A 15,711-nucleotide genomic window follows, 5' to 3' on the forward strand; every position below is an offset into this window, starting at 1 on the left:
CAGAATTATTTAATCTCTTTAAAACAAAAGACATGGGAGCCACAAATGCTTGTATACCATAAGAAAATATAGCATGAGGAAAATGCCTAAATCGGTTTAACAGAGCAGAAAACAACAAGAGCATTGAAAAGTTAAGTGATGAAAAGTACTAAAGCCAATAAATTACAAATTGAGCTGGAATAGTACCACGGAAAAGATAGGCTGGCAAAAACTGAATATGTGAAATCAGTGGCTAAGAGAGCAAAGAAAGTGACAAGGAGTTTTTCATTTATATGAATACAAAAGATAAAATGAATCATACCAGACCCTTGCATAACAGGTGTAGAAAGTCTTGGGTAACCCAGCTTATGAAATGAACATTATTTAGCATTGATCTTTACAGTGAAAGGCCGTTCACTGAGAGCAGGCCATTGAAAGTAAGCAAAATGAAATTAGTGGTACTGAAGTTTCAAGAGATTGTTTATTAGGAAACTTTCAAGCCTAAAGGCAAGTAAGGCTCCTTAAGTTCATAGCATAAATTCACTATTTTGAGGGACACAGCATGAGAGTGCACTGAACCTTTAAGATTCAGTAAGAGAACATCATTGGACTCGAGACTTCTTTGGATTGGAAAAGTGTCAGTGTATCACCAATACATATATGCTGAGTCTAAGAGTAAACTGGGTAACTAAATACCAATCAGTTCTGACTTTAGGGGTTAGGAAAATAACTGGAAGCAATGATATCCCAGTTATTATTGATGTAAAATAGTTTCTTGCTATGATTATCATTACAATTTAACTATTTATTTCTTTATTTATTTGACAGAGCTGATTATTATAACATTAGCAAAGGCACATGATGCAAGAAAGCAAGCTTATATAACATCAGCCAAACAAAAAAAAACCAAAAAAACCCATTATTTCACCCATCCACTCGCTCCAAATGTTTGTCAAGTTCGGCCTTGAATCTATTTAAGCTATCAACTTCTACAATGACAGAAGGAAGTTTGTTCCAGCAATCAACCACCCGCTGGCTAAAGGCAAACTTCTGCACATCTATCCTACAACCGCCTTTCCTCAATTTGAATTTATGCCCTCTCAGACAATTATTCTGAGCAAGAGAATGAATCCCATCCGCATTGAGCGTGCTCAAACCATTCAAGACTTTATACACCTCAATCAGATCACCTCGCAGGTGCCTAGTCTCCAGACACTGTAATTTGCAAAACTTAAGCCTTTCTTCGTAAGAGCAACCCTTTGTTCCATTCATTAATCTTGTTGCCCTTCTCTGTACTTGTTCCAACAGCTCTACATCCTTCTTAAAATGAGGCCTCCAGACCTGTATACAGTACTCAAGATGTGGCCTGACCATTGCCTTATACAAGGGGATAATCACCTCCTTATCCCTGCTAGAAAAATACCTGTATATCATTGACAAGACACCATGAGCTACTCTTGCAGACCACCTGCACTGCTCAGAAAACTTCATATCTGCCTGCACAATTACCCCTAGGTCCTTTTCATTCTCTACCACTGTCAGTGTAGTACCACAGAGTTGATACGTTGCTCTGGGGTTGCTGTTTCCCATATGTAGTACTTTACATTTGTCAATGTTAAACTTCATTTGCCACCTTCTGCTCCACTTTTCTAGTTCCTGTTGCAGCAGTGTAATGTCATTAGTGTCATAAACATCCCTTCCAACCTTCATATTGTCTGCAAACTTGGACATTAAGAGTAATATACCATCATCAATATCATTTATAAATACAGAAAACAACAATGGACCCAATACTGAACCATGAGAGACTCCACTAATAACATTAGTCCATGAAGAGCAGTTTCCATTGATTACCACTCTGTCTTCTCCCACTCAACCACCCCTTTTTCCATTTGCCTCCAAAGCCACACTGCTCCAATTTGTGTAGCAGTCTTCCATGTGCAACAATATCAAAGGCTTTTCTAAGATCCAAATATATGATATCAATGTTATTCTTTGCATCCAGTTCCTTTGTGACTACATTATAGTTTGTTTGTTTCTTATTTGGTTTTTAGGAGCATTAGCAACTAAGGCCATATTGCTCTCTACATCATAGTATCCAATCAAATTAGTCAGACAAGACTTCCCCTTAACAAACCCGTGCTGTGTCCGAGCTATAACTGAAGTCTTGTCTAGATGATCCTGCAATGCTTCTTTAATCAGTGCCCGTGCTGTGTCCGAGCTATAACTGTAGTCTTGTCTAGATGATTCTGCAATGCTTCTTTAACCAGTGTCTCCATTAATTTCCCTGGAACAGAAGTTAAACTAACAGGTCTATAATTACCTGTGTCTCCCTTTGATCCTTCAGTGGAATCACACCATCTTCCAGCCCACCGGGGATTCCCCAGTAAGACTTATGGCCAGTCTGCCTCTGTCAACAGAGGAAAATTACGAAAAATTGGAGTCACATTTGCACATCTCCAGTCCATGGGTACCTCCCCAGAGTCCAGGGAAGCTCTCATAATTATTGCTAAGGGTTTGCTTAATTCCTTTGCCGCCTCGTTTAATATAACTGGATAGATCCCATCCACCCCGGCTGCCTTTCTTGTGTTTATCTTCAACAATTTCTCCTCCACTTTACTCTCAGTTATTACAAGATTATCTAGCTTACTGCCAGAGTTAAATACACCTCTGGCATTTCCCTCGCTGAATAACTCCTCAAGTGTGAATGTCGATGCAAAATATTCATTTAGTTTGTTAGCTACCTGAGCAGGATCGTCAACAGTTCATCCATCGATATCAAGTGGACCAATCTGATTCATCCCCTTTCTTCTAAAGTTTACATAAGTAAAGAACTCTTTGCTGTTTTTCTTTGCATCCTTTGACAAAGATTTCTCGTAATCTGCCTTCGCCTGCCTAACCTCCTTTGTAACTTGGTTACAGTCCAGCTTATATCTATCATAGGTTTCTGTGTCACATGTTAATTTATATGTATCCCATGCATTTTTCTTCTCTGTCACATGTCTAATTAGTTCATCTGACATCCATTTAGGCCTAAATCTTGAACAACATTTCTTAGTTGGTATGAAAAGCCTAGTAGCTTCCAAGATTAATTCTTTGAATGCTTCCCATTTTGAATTTGCTGTTGGTAACATCATCAGTTTGTTCCACTGTATAGAATTTAAATACTGTCTCAGACCACAGTAGTCACCTTTACGAAAGCAAAAACCCTTCCCTTCACCCTTGATAGTAGTTACCTCTTTGAGTAAATTCCACTTCAGCACACTGTGATCACTGCCACCTAGTGGTTCCTTTATCTGCAGATTCTTGATGCATGAAGAATCACTACTGATAAGATCAAGAGTATTACTCCCTCTAGTTGCCTCCCGAACATGCTGCTGTAGAAAACAATCATCCAATAAATCCCTAAAAGCCTTTCTAATGTGCGAGTGACCAATCCACAAATTTCAGTCAATATCTGGGAAATTAAAATCCCCCATTATAAGATACTCTAATTTACTGGCCCACTCTATTTCTCTGCACAATTGTTCATTATACTCATCAGATTCATTAGGCCTATCCCACTCTCATTTTTCCTTTCCCAGTGAATGTGTCACACCAAACAGACTCAACAATGCATTGTCGACCCACATCAATTGGATGCACTTCCTTAGATTTTATGTTTCGTAACTAACAGCATAACCCCTCTTCCCTTCCTACCCTGTCTATCCTTTCTGTACACATTGTACTCCCCAAATTCCAGTTCTGCATTGCTTATGTCTTTGTGACACCATGTCTCTGATATCCCAACAATATCTGCCTTTGATGTCTTGACTAGCACTTCAAGCTCCTCAAATTTATTAACTATACTCCTAGCATTGGTGTACATGCAAGTATACATGCACCTGTTTCTACTCTTAGTTACCCTAACATAGCCCATGTATTTACTTGTTCCACTATGACTCCCAGTAGTCTTGGAAATTCCCATTGCCTTGCTTTCCAGGCTGCTGCTCAATTCCATTTCAATAGAATTAGTGCAAGAATCACTTTTACCTCTGCCAGCAGCTACTGTTAATCTATTATTCCGTGTATCCCTCCAAGCTAAAGTTAATTGATGTAAAATAGTTTCTTGCTTTGATTATCATTACAATTTAACTATTGTGATTATCAGAGTCACAGGTCTGCTGTGACTCTGATAATCTCATTATATTTATCCTCTGAGGCGGTACAGTGTACCACCTCAGAGGATAAAGCTAATGAGTTTATCAGAAAGAAAATGTCGAAAAATCAAAACAAGCACTGAAAAGAATGAACACTGATATAATTTAAAACCACCTTATTAGTGGAAAACCAAAAAGCTGGACCTACTGTACCTGAATTCCCCAAAGGTGAAAATATAGTAGAATGCTTAGTAGTTTCTCCTCATTCTTGGTATTTCTTCTTCTTATCCTTGTCCACTCTATTTCTCCTCCATCCTCAGATGAGAATACCGGAGAAACTACTTAAGCATTCTACTATATATTCTCCTTCATAGAGTTCAGTTACAGTTACTCCTACTCCATTAGCCATTTATCTCACCTCGTTATAGCCAGGTTTTATTATGCATGAATAATAATATAAGTAATTATCTAATTATCTGTTTACAGCATATGATAGCATAAACATGTTATTAGACTTTTATATGCATTTGGAATTGAAAAAAAAAAAAGGCTATTTTCCACTTTTTGGTAATTGTTGCTTTTCGACAGGTGTATGAGTGAGCCCTACTGTACTATTACTCCTACTCCATTAGCCATTTATCTCACCTCGCTATTGCCAAGTTTCATTATGCTTGAACTTATATAACTAATTGGCTGATTACCTGCATTTCAACACATATTTAGAAGGATCCTGGTATTACAGTATGTAGTGATATTTGATGTAAATTAGAAGATTTAGAATACCCAATGTTTCATAAATCCGATAATGAATAGAAAATTACCTGATATGATAGAAGTTTTATGAATAAGATAAAAATAAAAATAGAAATATTATGAATAAGATAAAAATAATATAAAATAAAATAATGAATAGAAAATACCTGATATAATAGAAGTTTTATGGATAAGATAAAAATATAAAAAATTTTAAAAATATATAAAAAAAAAATTGTGTGTGTGTGTGTTTATTTTTTTTGGTTGATGCAGCAAGAACCTGTGGTTATAGCTAATACTAGCTACCACTAGAATGATATTTCAAAAGCAAATGTCAACTATTTTAATTTAGACCATCTACTAACTTCTGATCTCTGCTCCTTTGAACTGATTCCCATACCCAAACAAATGCAATGAATTCTCAGAACAACTGCCCTATTCTAAATGCCAAATTTATTAATATTCCGATAGCTAAATTAAATTAACATTTTTATTATTTATATTAATTATACAAATAAATATGTAATTACATCATTTTATGTGACAAACCATAATACACACTGAGTTGGCTTTGCACTGGCAACACCCCTTATATATAAATGAACTGGTCTATGAAAACTCAAAGTCAGGAACTTGTAGTTTTCACACATGGATGGTGATCAGTTTTTGAGTGTCTGAAGAAGAATGGGTTGACATTGAGATCTTCTTGACTTTGAATGTAGAATGACTGTGGGGACAAGAAATGCAGGTGTCACGATGGTGTCACCTGCATTAACGTGATTAAGTGCTCTCGTTCTGTGGTAATCATGAGTCTGTCATAACTGCCTCAACAGTGGTTAAACAAGCCAAAGGTCACATGGTGGGAAGTCATGTGTGGTAGATGCCCATGGTGAGCACTGCATGTAACACTGCAATGCAGCAATACAACAAATTGCCCCAGCTAACCACCCAGTACAATGCAGGAATAGCAAGACCAATCAATATCCACACAGATTATGTGCTGGACATTAGCTCATATAAGCTATTGCAGTTGACGGCTGTCACAAGTACCCATATTCACTGTGAGACACAAGAAACAGTGCCTTGCATAGGCAGATCAGCATAACAATGGACCACCGACATGTGGTAATATGTTGCCTGGTCCAATGACTGCAATTTCAAATCAATCATGCTGATGGCATATTTGGAGAAAGCAACATGAGGCCATGGCATTGAAGCACTGTTCGGCAGGTGGAGGCAGTAGAGTTATGGTTAGGGGACTGTTTACTTGTCATGTTCTGGAACCTCTGATCACTGTTAATCAATGGCTCAATGGGACTGCCTACCTTTCTATTGTTGCTGACCAAGTACAACTCTTCATTATGACAGTATATCCATTACAACTCTGGCATATATACATACACACACAGGTAGCCCTAGATTTACATCCGGGTTAGGTTCCTAGGGGGACAGGCACAAATGGAACCCTTTATATAATGGAGTCAAATGGAAATCACAGGGTTAGGTTCTGGGTACCAAAAATTTTACCTACCACTTTGCATCGATTGTTTTATTTTATTAGCATTCTTCATAGTTGTAGTAATAGTCTATGGAGGCATATTCATAGCCCTACACACATTAAGGCAGCTTTCATCAGATTCTATCCTCCGAATATTGTACTTGGATCCAATTAAATACATGGCATGTCTTTATTCTATTAAATTAAAATCTTTATAACACGATTAGAAAAAACTGCACACAGCTATCACTATTATTATTATTTAATTTATTAATAGCACAATTAATAAAAAAATGTTAGCGTAATAAATTTACAACACGTGTAAGTAGCATAAAACACAACCAACTGAATGCTTCACCGCATAGATCTTTACTGTTTGTTGTTGGTTATTTGGTTTTTAGGAGCATTAGCAACTAAGGCCATATTGCTCTGGGGATATGAGGTGGTCATTCCCTGACCTTTCTGCATCCTCCGTATTTGGTGGTCATGGGCTCGAACCCGGGTCTAATCAAGAAGTGTCTGCTACGCACTGCTGCTCCTGCCCACATGGCTACGGAGGTACCAGGATCTTTACTGCCCGCATCCACGAGTGGTTACTTTGAGGGCGGGAACCTTTCTCGTCTCTGATACGAATGCGCTAATTGCTGATTCGCTCAGATTGTCCTAAATCACATGAACAGTGAATGGCTACCTGTATATATATATATAAAATTTATAAAATAATCAGGTTACTGAATGACAAAGTAAGCAAGCAAAGTATTAAAACAAAATTATTAAACTGTATCATGGATCCTGGGTACTACTACTACTAGTTACAGTAGAGAAACCCCGGCAACCATAATGAAATATAGACAAATGTTTATAATCAGTGTATAGGATAGGAATGTTGACCTATCAATTGTAATTACCGTGGAAAAATTGAGAAGGCCTGTAAGGTGAAGGAACCTGAAATAAATTGATTAACATAAAAATAAAATAATAGCAATGTTACCTAAATTAGCGGGTCCTAGGGCTTTAACTACTTCTTCAAAGGGTCGGCAGCCAAAACTGTAGGAGCCAACACAATAAGCAGGGTGTCTGTTTCTGTAATGATGTATACATGTGAAATGTATAAATATGATTTATATATTTGTATAAATCATATTTATACATGTTATATTGCTCCAGGGATATGCAGTGGTCATTCCCTGACCTTTCCGCATCCTCCGTATTTGGTGGTCAGGGGCTCGAACCCCGGTCTAATCAAGAAGCATGTGCTACACACTGCTGCTCCTGGCTACGGAGGCGCCAGGATCTTTACTGCCCGCATCCACGTGCGAAATGTATAAATCATATTTATACATTTCACACATATACATCATACCAGAAACAGACACCCTGCTTATTGTGGTGGCTCCTACAGTTTTGGCTGCCGACCTTTTGAAAAAGTCTTTGAAGAATCATATTTATACATGTATAAATATGGCACCTCCATAGCCAGGTGGAAGGAGGAGCAGCAGTGCGTAGCACATGTTTCTTGATTAGACCGGGGTTCGAGCCAGTCACCACCAAATAAGGAGGATGCGGAAAGGTCAGGGAATGACCACCGCATATCCCGGAGCAATATGGCCTTAGTTGCTAATGCTCCTAAAAAAAAAAAAACAAATAACTAACATGTATAAATATGATTTATACAAACGTATAAATCATATTTATACATTTTGCACATATACATCATAACAGAAACAGAGACCCTGCTTGTTGTGGTGGCTCCTACAGTTTTGGCTGCCGACCTTTGAAGTAGTTAAAGCCCTAGGACCCACTATTTTAGGTAACATCATTATCAGTGTTATTTTATTTTTATATTAATCAATTTATTTCAGGTCATCTCCTTCCCCTTACAGGCCTTTTCCATTTTTCCATGGTAATTACAATTGATAGGTCAGCACCCCTTTCCTATATACTGAATATAAACATTTGTCTGTCTATATTATATATATATATACATACAGGAACTACCCGACTTGTATAATACTCTACTTACACAAATTCGAATTTACGCAAGTTTTTTCCAGCCGGGTAAAAACTTAAAAAACAATTGGGGAAACATATTTTGCACCAGTAGGAATAAATGGAGGTATCGTGAAAATATTACAATGTGAACCCAATAACACAGTTTTTTTTTTTCTTTTTTTTTTTTTTTTTTTTTTGGAAATTTGTTCCAAGTCCTTCAAAGTTGAAAATTTTGCTATATAACTAAACTATTTATCTCTCTAAAAGGTCATTTTTATAATGGAAATTGCCCTACACTTTTGTCATTATCATATGTTCCCATTATAAGAATCAATTTTGAACGCCTTTGTGATATTTTTCTAAAACACATTTCTGGAGGTCACTACCATAAAACAATAAAAACAATTTGCACTTTCCTGTTTATTGGGCTTTTCTGTTAGCACAGTCTATTATAAACGGATAGTAAACTATCTTATTGCATTTGCGATAATACCGATAACTGGAATTGTGTGGGTTTTTACATTACTATAGTGAAATGTGTTCCCCCTTCACTGAAATCTTCAATCATATAAAAAACAAATAAATTTTCAAAATCTTCTCTTAATTTCTATTTACTTATTACAATAACGAAGGGAAAGGGACTAGAAAGTGCAAGTGCTGGCAGTGCTAGGAAACGAAACAAAATTGATTGAGAAATGAACATGAAAATGGTTAAGAAGTATGAAGCAGGACAAAGTTTGTCATCTATTGCATGGAATTAGGTCTCGCTGCTTCAACAGTGAATACTATTTTAAGGGACAGTGCACATATAAAAGAACATGTTCAAGGATCAACATATTTCACACCAGGGCCAGTCTGCCCCAACAGTGATCACAAAACAGCATTCAGGTGCTATATAAAAGAGGTTGTTGTGGTGTTTTCTGGTGCAAGGACTACTTAGGCTATATTGTGCCCTATGTAGAAGATGGAAAAGCTATTAATAATATGAACAGAAAATTAGATTCAGAAGCAAGTGCCCCTGAATCTAATGGCCATTCAAGCGAGAAGTATTTATGAAAATAACGATAAGTACGGCAAACCCCAAGCCAAGTTCGTGGCAAGCAATGGGTGGTTTAATAGATTCAAGCAATGGGTGGTTTAATAGGTTCAAGCATTGTGCTGGTTTTGAAAACATTAAAGTATGCGGTGAAGTGCCAATTCTGGAGCTGCAGAGAAATTTTGTGATGTGTTGGAAAAAACTCCTTCTAAATCTCCACAGCCCTCAAATTCCACAGCGGCATGCTTATCAGCTGGAGAGTTAATTCTGGCAACATTGCTGGAAAAGTAAAACTTGCTGACGTTATGCCTGTCTCCTCTCTCTTTTTGTAATTTTATAATTTTGAAATTTTTGTAATTTTTCCTCCGCATGAGATAAAAACATTGAAAAAATAATTCTATTTACAAGTTCATTGAACATTTATTTTTTGCTTCTATCAAATTCAGCACGAATAGTTGTGAATGCGGAATTTTCCTAAATGCTTATTTAGGGAAATTCCAAATTGCATAGCGTTCCGTGAAACGTAACCTTACGTAAGCCGGGGAGTTCCTGTATATCAAAAAGACAACTCACCAAGGCTCAACAGGTTGCTAACTTATTTCAGGAACATGACAATGAATTCTCTATCCTCTGCCAACTCATCCAATCTCAACCCAATTGATCATGTTTGGGCTCCGCTGGAAAAGGATATTTGATGCTAAGGCTATCCACCTGACAATGGCATTATTGTCAGCGCACAAAGTGTCAAATAATGCCCACCTGACAGTGGCCGTTATTGGACACATTGTGCAATGTATGGTTCGCACTAGCACAGGACACCACGAAACCTCTTGTGGAGGATATACCAAGATGTGTACAGGCTTTATTATGTGCAAAAAGTGGACCCAAGGCAGGTGGTGCTGCTAATGCAAAGCCAACTCAGTGTAAATGTTGTGTATTTTCAGACTTACCTTTGCAAAAATCGTATGCTTGTTTTGTAGTTCTGGGCATGGTCCTAAAGTGAAAAAAAACTGGCTTCCATTATCATCTTTCCCAGAATTGGCCAATGCAACTAATCCTCTTCTAACAAACTTCAAACGGGAGTGGAACTCATCCTGAAACAGAGAATAGATAGCTGAATCCTAAGATCCAATGTGCAATTCCTAGTGAGAAAAAAAATGTTTTACTGTTAAAAACTTTTAAAAAAAAATAAAATAAAGTAACTAATACTCTTAAGCTGTTACTATAATTTCATTTGAATTAAAAATCTGAAATTGTCAATAAACATGGAATTAAATAACAGCAGTAATTAAAACAATGATATATTAATATTTACAAAGGCATTAATCATAATAGCAGCAACTATGCCAAAGAAGAAAATGTTTCAGTATTGAGTACATCATCATCATCATCATCAGCCATTTTCAATCCACTGCAGGATGAAGGCCTCTCCAGCAACTTTCCAGTTCCTTCTGTTTTGAGCACTGGCCATCCATTTACTACCCACAAACTCATGAATTTCATCTGTCCATCACCGTTGTTGTCTTCCAAGTTTTCTCTTAGCTCCTCTTGGGTACCATTCTGTTATTTACTTAATCCATCTGTCATTATATCTTCGAGCTATGTGTCCTGCCCAACACCATTTTAGTTCTTTAGTTTCGATAAGAATGTCCTTTGCTTGAGTTTGCTGCCTAATCCGTGTGTTTCTCTTCTTATCTAACAGTCTCATTCCCAATAATAATTCGTTCCATTCTTCGCTGTGTAGTTCTCAGCTTCTCTTCCATTCTTTTGGTGAGTGCCCAAGTTTCACTTCCATAAGTCATGGTGGGGAGTATACATTGATTCATTATTTTACGTTTCAGACAAACTGAGATATTGCTCTTCAGTATGTGACTATATTTCCTGAATGCTATCCATTGAAAATTTATTCTTCTCTTGACTTCCAGCCATTTATCATTATTACAGCTAATTACTTGTCCCAGATAAGTATATGACTCCACCTTTTCAATTACTGCTCCTTCAATCATTATTTCCCTTTCCGTGGCATACTTGTTCATCATTACTTTTGTTTTAGCCATATTCATCTTTAGTCCAAAATCCTTACTAACTGTGCATAACTGATTAAGATTTTCCTCTAATTCTTTGGGATCGTGGCTTATGACCACAATGTCATCTGCAAATCGTAAATGGTTTAGGTACTCTCCGTTCACATTGACTCCTTTCTGCGACCAATCTAATCTTCTGAAAGCTTCCTCAAGGGCAGCAGTAAACAGCTTCGGAGATATTGTGTCTCCTTGTCGAACTCCTTTCTCGATTTTAAATTTGCTACTGTCTTTGTCTAGTCTAATAAAGGATGTAGCACTCTCATATATTTTCTTCAAAATCATAATATATGGAGTATCTATGCCTTGTCTTTCCAGTGCCCGAAACATTGCCTTATGCTGTATGGAGTCAAATGCCTTTTCATAATCCACAAATGCCAGGCATAATGGTGTTTTATATTCATTTGCTTTCTCCATTAGCTGTGCTATTACGTGAAGGTGATCCATAGTTGAGAATCCTGTTCTAAAGCCAGCTTGCTCTTTCGGTTGATTCTCATCAAGTATTCTTTCTAATCTGTTAGTAATGACCCTTGTGAACAACTTGTAGATATGGGATAACAAGCTAATTGGTCTATAATTTCCAATTTCTGATTTATCTCCTTTCTTATGCAGCAAAACTATGATTGCATTATTCCACTGCTTAGGCGTCACACCTTTTCTAATGCACTTTGTGAAGAGCCTTGCCAGTTTTTGTGTTATGTCTCTTCCTCCCAATTTTAACGACTCTACAGTAACTTCATCTTCCCCCGGAGCTTTCCGATTCTTCATTTTCTTCAATGCATGTTCTACCTCATCAGGAAGAATATCGGGTATGTCGTATGTGTTGCTACTTTGCAATCCATCTTCCCCACTGCTGGTATCATTCCCTCGCCTTGTATAATTCTCTATAGTAGTCTTCTGCTATTTGAATTATGCCTTCTCTGCTGTTTATAAGTACACCATCGCTATTCTTCAGTTTCAGTTTCATTTGTCTTTCTGTATTACTGCTCATGGCTGCTGATTTATATCCTTTGTTTTCCCTTAATGCTTGTTCTACTTTTCTTGTGTTAAATCTTCTTATGTCCTCTCTGAGTCTCTTTCTAATGGCTTTGCATAACTCAGTATACTCAATTTTCTCCCTGTCAGTGTTTTTCTTGCTCTTCATTTGTTGTCTTTGGTTCATCATGACAAGTGTTTCTTGACTAATTTTTTCTTCTTTGGATTTCTGTTTCCCTATAGGTTTCTTGGGCTTTATCACTTTCAGAAAGTTGTAATATTCCTCGTCGATATCTTGGTCCTGAGCAGTCTGCAGAAGCTCAAACTTGTTCTTAAGTTCCAGTACATACTGCTTTTTCTCCTCCTCTGTTATTTCAACGACCTTTGTATTATTTACTCGAGTCAGTTTTTTCCTTTCCTACATCTATATCAAGTGTACATCTTACCATTCTGTGATCACTTCCAACATTTACCTTATTCAGGACGGTAACATCATTCACAATATATCTTCTGTTAGTGAGGATGAAGTCGATTTCATTAGTTGTTAATCCATTTAGACTCTTCCATGTCCACTTTCTGTTCACCCTTTTCTTGAAAAAAGTGTTCATTACTGACATTCCTTGAGATTCTGCAAATTCCACAAGTCTTTCACTTCTTTTATTTCTTTCACCAATTCCAAAATTTCCTATAGTTCCTCTTTCTGCGCTGTTTTGCCTTTTTCCAACCTTAGCATTGAAGTCCCCCATAATAATAGTGTAGTGGGTTTTCTGCTCATCTAGAAGACTCTCAATTTCAGTGTACATTTTTCAACCTCTTCATAATCATGGCTCGATGTTGGTGCATAAATCATTATAATCTTTAGCTTGTACCTCTTAGAAATCTTGAATATCAGTCTTGACACCCTTGGTGATGTACTTTTGAATTCCAAAATGTTGTTTTTAAAATCTTTATGGACCAGAAACCCAACTCCACCTTCACTCCTTTCACTGTTTCCATTGGTGTACAGCAGATTTCCACTTGATAAACTTATAAGTGATTCATTTCTTCTTCTTGTTTCAGCCAAACCGATGATATTCCAATTCACATTTTCTAATTCCTTTTCCAGCTCTAATATGAGTACATATATAATATTATTAACGATCGATTTAGATCAACATTTCCGAATGTCGACACAATTCTGAAAATATTTCCTGTGACAAACATAAGTGGTGAATGGTCTTTTTCAGCAGTAAAAAGAATAAAATCTAGTTATGAAATAATTTAATGCAGGACAAAATGTCTGATTTATCATTATTATTTATCAAATCAAGGTAATGAACTCTATAAATTATGACGACATAATTGAATAATTTGCGAAATTAAGAGCAAGAAAAACAACATGTTAACTGTTCGTAATATTAGTAAAGGATAGCGAATGCTTAGAAAGCGGTACTCACCTGCTGACGAGGCTACTAGGAGACGGTCGTGTTCAAAGCCGCTAAGTGGATTTTTCTTATTTATTGATTTGAAATTATTGTTTTTCTAAAACTTTTGATTTAAATTTAGTAGTATAACATTATTTTGTGATTTTCTGATTAATTTGGCGTATTTATTCTTTATTCGGCCTTGTAATTGCATAAAAGTATCGGTAAGGGTATCCACGTGTTTGCAACTCCGCTGCACGAGAAGTTCTTTAGCCATATTTAGCCGCTTGATTGAATATTTTTTACATCGAATTATTTCTGTAAGTAGCTTATAGACCTAGTAAGGATCGTTAGTTTATTCTGAATTGAGACAGCGAGATTTGAAAGTAAATTAATACTTAAGTGTCCGTAGATATAAAGTTCGTAAGTTCCCGCCTTTGTGATACGATAGTTATATACCGTACTAGATAGCGTTAGTTGAACTTCGTTAGCAATTAAATTGTACTTTTAAATAAATACGTATAACGACTTAGATTACAACCGTAATATAATTAATTATATTTAACAATTAATAACATAACATAATTAATTATAATTAATTAATAAATTAATAGAATCATAACTCAGACCAGAGCAGCAAAGCAAAAGGCTCAAGCTAATGGAAGTGCTGTGGCTCAGAGCAGAACTGAGGGGGGCAGTTGTCCTCTGACTCACAGCCTTATAAAATGCACTATTTGCTTGATGTTTGCAGAGCAATCGGGTACGGGACATGATACTGCCATGAGGGATGTCTTTGTGTGTGCGCGATGAAAGGAGTGTATCGATATCAGGCAACAACTCAGCGTTCTTGTGGGCCTATATGAGAGCTTGCAGGACAGGGTGGATGCCCTCGAAGAAACTAAACTGAGGGGCCCACAAGCTCTCAGCTGCCCACATCAACGCCACAGCTTGCACTTGGGCATCATGGGACACAGAGGCAACCCCCAAGGCAGAATGCGCTGGTCCTGAAGGAACTAGTAGTTGTTAGTGACTCTATTGTCAGGGAAACGGGAAACATGCTTTGTAAAAAGGATAGGTGGAACAGGACCAGGGTATGTCTGCCAGGGGCAAAGGTTGATGACGTTGTAGAGCGAATATCATCTTTTAAGGGCACAAAAGGTGATATAGTTGTACACGTTGGCACTAATGATATTAAGAGTAAGAGACCGGCAGAATTACTCAACAAGTACAGGTCACTGTTGAACAAAAGCCGAGAATTAGGGTTGAATTTGAAAGTGTCTGCAATTCTGCCCAGACACGATAAGAGGGAGTATATGATGAGAGCCTTGTCGATCAATTCGGCCCTGAAAAGATTGTGCAAGGCTCAAGGGGTAGAATTTTTTTCAGCCTGGACTGTACTTGTTAACAGGAGAGATTGCTTCTACAGGGATGGGATACACTTAAACAGAAAGGGTGCAAGAATATTTGCTGATGCTATCGAGGCAGTGTTAGGTGGGTCGGAAAACTGCTAGCTTTGGGGGAGACAACGACCAATAGATTGACAGTAGCCACTGGCAGAGGTGAAAGAGATTCTTGCACTGCTTCTATTAGAATGAGCAGAAGCCTGAAAAATAAGATGCTTGATATTTCAGAGACTGCTGGGAGTCATTGCGGTACAAGTAAACACATGGGTTGTGTTAGGGTAGCTAAGAATAGAAACAGGTGCAGGTATACTTGCGTGTACACCAATGCTAGGAGTTTAGTAAACAAATTTGATGAATTTGAGGTATTGCTCAAAACATCAAAGGCAGATATTGTGGGGATATCAGAGACGTGGTGTCACACAGATATAAGGGATGCAGAACTGCAATTTGGG

At 37.3% G+C, this 15,711-nt stretch overlaps 1 protein-coding gene across 1 annotated transcript in view; it reads right to left on the minus strand.

The window, feature by feature from the left end:
- Positions 1 to 15,711, minus strand: part of LOC150089109 (spliceosome-associated protein CWC27 homolog) — a 334,415-nt gene that overhangs the window by 237,418 nt on the left and 81,286 nt on the right. Inside the window, exon 3 of the mRNA XM_090390329.1 lies at positions 10,348 to 10,491. Within this exon, the coding sequence (XP_090246455.1) occupies positions 10,348 to 10,491 (144 nt within the window). The remainder of the gene's footprint in view (positions 1 to 10,347; positions 10,492 to 15,711) is intronic.

The sequence above is a fragment of the Mastigoproctus giganteus genome, chromosome 2 (assembly GCF_048544385.1).
Source record: "Mastigoproctus giganteus isolate SK-2022 chromosome 2, ASM4854438v1, whole genome shotgun sequence".
NCBI classification, from domain to species: domain Eukaryota; kingdom Metazoa; phylum Arthropoda; class Arachnida; order Uropygi; family Thelyphonidae; genus Mastigoproctus; species Mastigoproctus giganteus.